Below are 1515 nucleotides of genomic sequence, written 5' to 3' on the forward strand. Positions count from 1 at the left end.
ATATATATATATATATATATATATATATATATATATATATATATATATATATATATATATATATATATGTATACAATTTCTTCATAAATATCTTAGAAATATTCTTTATAATAAATGTATGATAAAATAAATTATATAAAAATATTCTAAATAATATGTAAAACAATTTATAAATAATTTATCATGTTGAATGATAATTGTTCTTCATAAATAAGAACAAATTTTTAAGGAAGACAAAATTTTATTATAGAAAATGATATATATATTTAAAAAAAATAATTTATAAAATAATAAAATTGAGAAGAAAAAATTTAAAAATACCGCTGCATCTACATTAGCAGGTGATTCTAAATTTGGTTCGTTAAGCATAGAAATTACACTAACTAAAATACCTTCTACTGACCATATTGGTCTCCACCTTTCTTCTGGTTTTTCTTGTTCATTATAAATATCAACTCCTTTTTAACCAAAAAAAAAAAAAAAAAAAAAAAATTAATTATAAACATTAATTTTTATTTTCTTATTATATGTTTTTTATATTTAAATATTTTTTTCTTTTATTTACCAGGAGGGTGTAATATACTAATACATACTCTTCCATCAGGAAAAACTAAATAAACAAAATATATATGTATATATATATATATGAAATATAACTTATTTAATTTAAAATATTTTTTAACCATTTGGATGCCACATTTCTTGGGTAAATTTCATTTGGGGAGGATGATTAGGAAAGTCTGATGGAAAAGAAAGTGTGGCATTATAAATACCTCCTATAAAAAAGAATATGTTAATAATTAAATATTAGTTTATTTGTATTTATTAAATATTTCAATTTTTTATATATACAATATTTCCTATATTTTTAAATTCTTAACCTTCATAGAGTGTATTCTTGGGTCCTTCAAAACATACATTCCATTCAAAAAAATTAGATTCATCAACTAACCCAACAGAAAAACCAGCATTATGATCCCTTGTTAATTCTATTATTATAAACACATATATTTATATATATATAAAATAAGAACATTATATTAATATATATATTTATGCTTTTTAGTTTTTAAAAAGAAAATTATAAAAATACCAAGAAATTGCTTTTTTAGAAGCTCTCTAGCTATATTCGCCATTTTTCTTTTAAACGGATTAAAAATAGAAAAAAAAAATACAAAAAAAAAAAAAAAAATTTAGTTTATTTTTTATTTAATTTTAAATATTTTAAAGAATAAAATCTTAGTTGAATTGTACTTGATTAAATAAATAAGTTTTTTAAATTTAATTTTTTTATATATTATTAAAATTCATTTAATATATGAAAATTTTCTTTGAGAAAAAATTTAATCATTTAAAAAAAACAAAATCCAAATAAATATTAAAAAATGTCCAAATTTTTTTTTTTTCATTCATTTTTTTTTATTTTTTAATTTATTTCTTTTGTTATTTTATACTCATAATTTTATCATGTGGTAATTTTTTTATTTTTATTATTTGTACTTTTTTTTTTTTTTT

General features: G+C 16.7%; 1 protein-coding gene across 1 annotated transcript in view; it reads right to left on the reverse strand.

The window, feature by feature from the left end:
• PGAL8A_00433900 (ubiquitin-conjugating enzyme, putative) overlaps positions 1-1136 on the reverse strand; it is a gene marked incomplete at both ends in the record, with an annotated part of 2435 nt that extends 1299 nt beyond the window's left edge. The window contains 5 exons of the mRNA XM_028673071.1: positions 322-455; positions 566-610; positions 684-776; positions 882-989; positions 1094-1136. Of these exons, the coding sequence (XP_028529561.1) occupies positions 322-455; positions 566-610; positions 684-776; positions 882-989; positions 1094-1136 (423 nt within the window). The remainder of the gene's footprint in view (positions 1-321; positions 456-565; positions 611-683; positions 777-881; positions 990-1093) is intronic.
• Between the last annotated feature and the right edge of the window lie 379 nt (positions 1137-1515).

This window comes from Plasmodium gallinaceum (genome assembly GCF_900005855.1).
Source record: "Plasmodium gallinaceum strain 8A genome assembly, contig: PGAL8A_v1_119, whole genome shotgun sequence".
NCBI lineage: Eukaryota > Apicomplexa > Aconoidasida > Haemosporida > Plasmodiidae > Plasmodium > Plasmodium gallinaceum.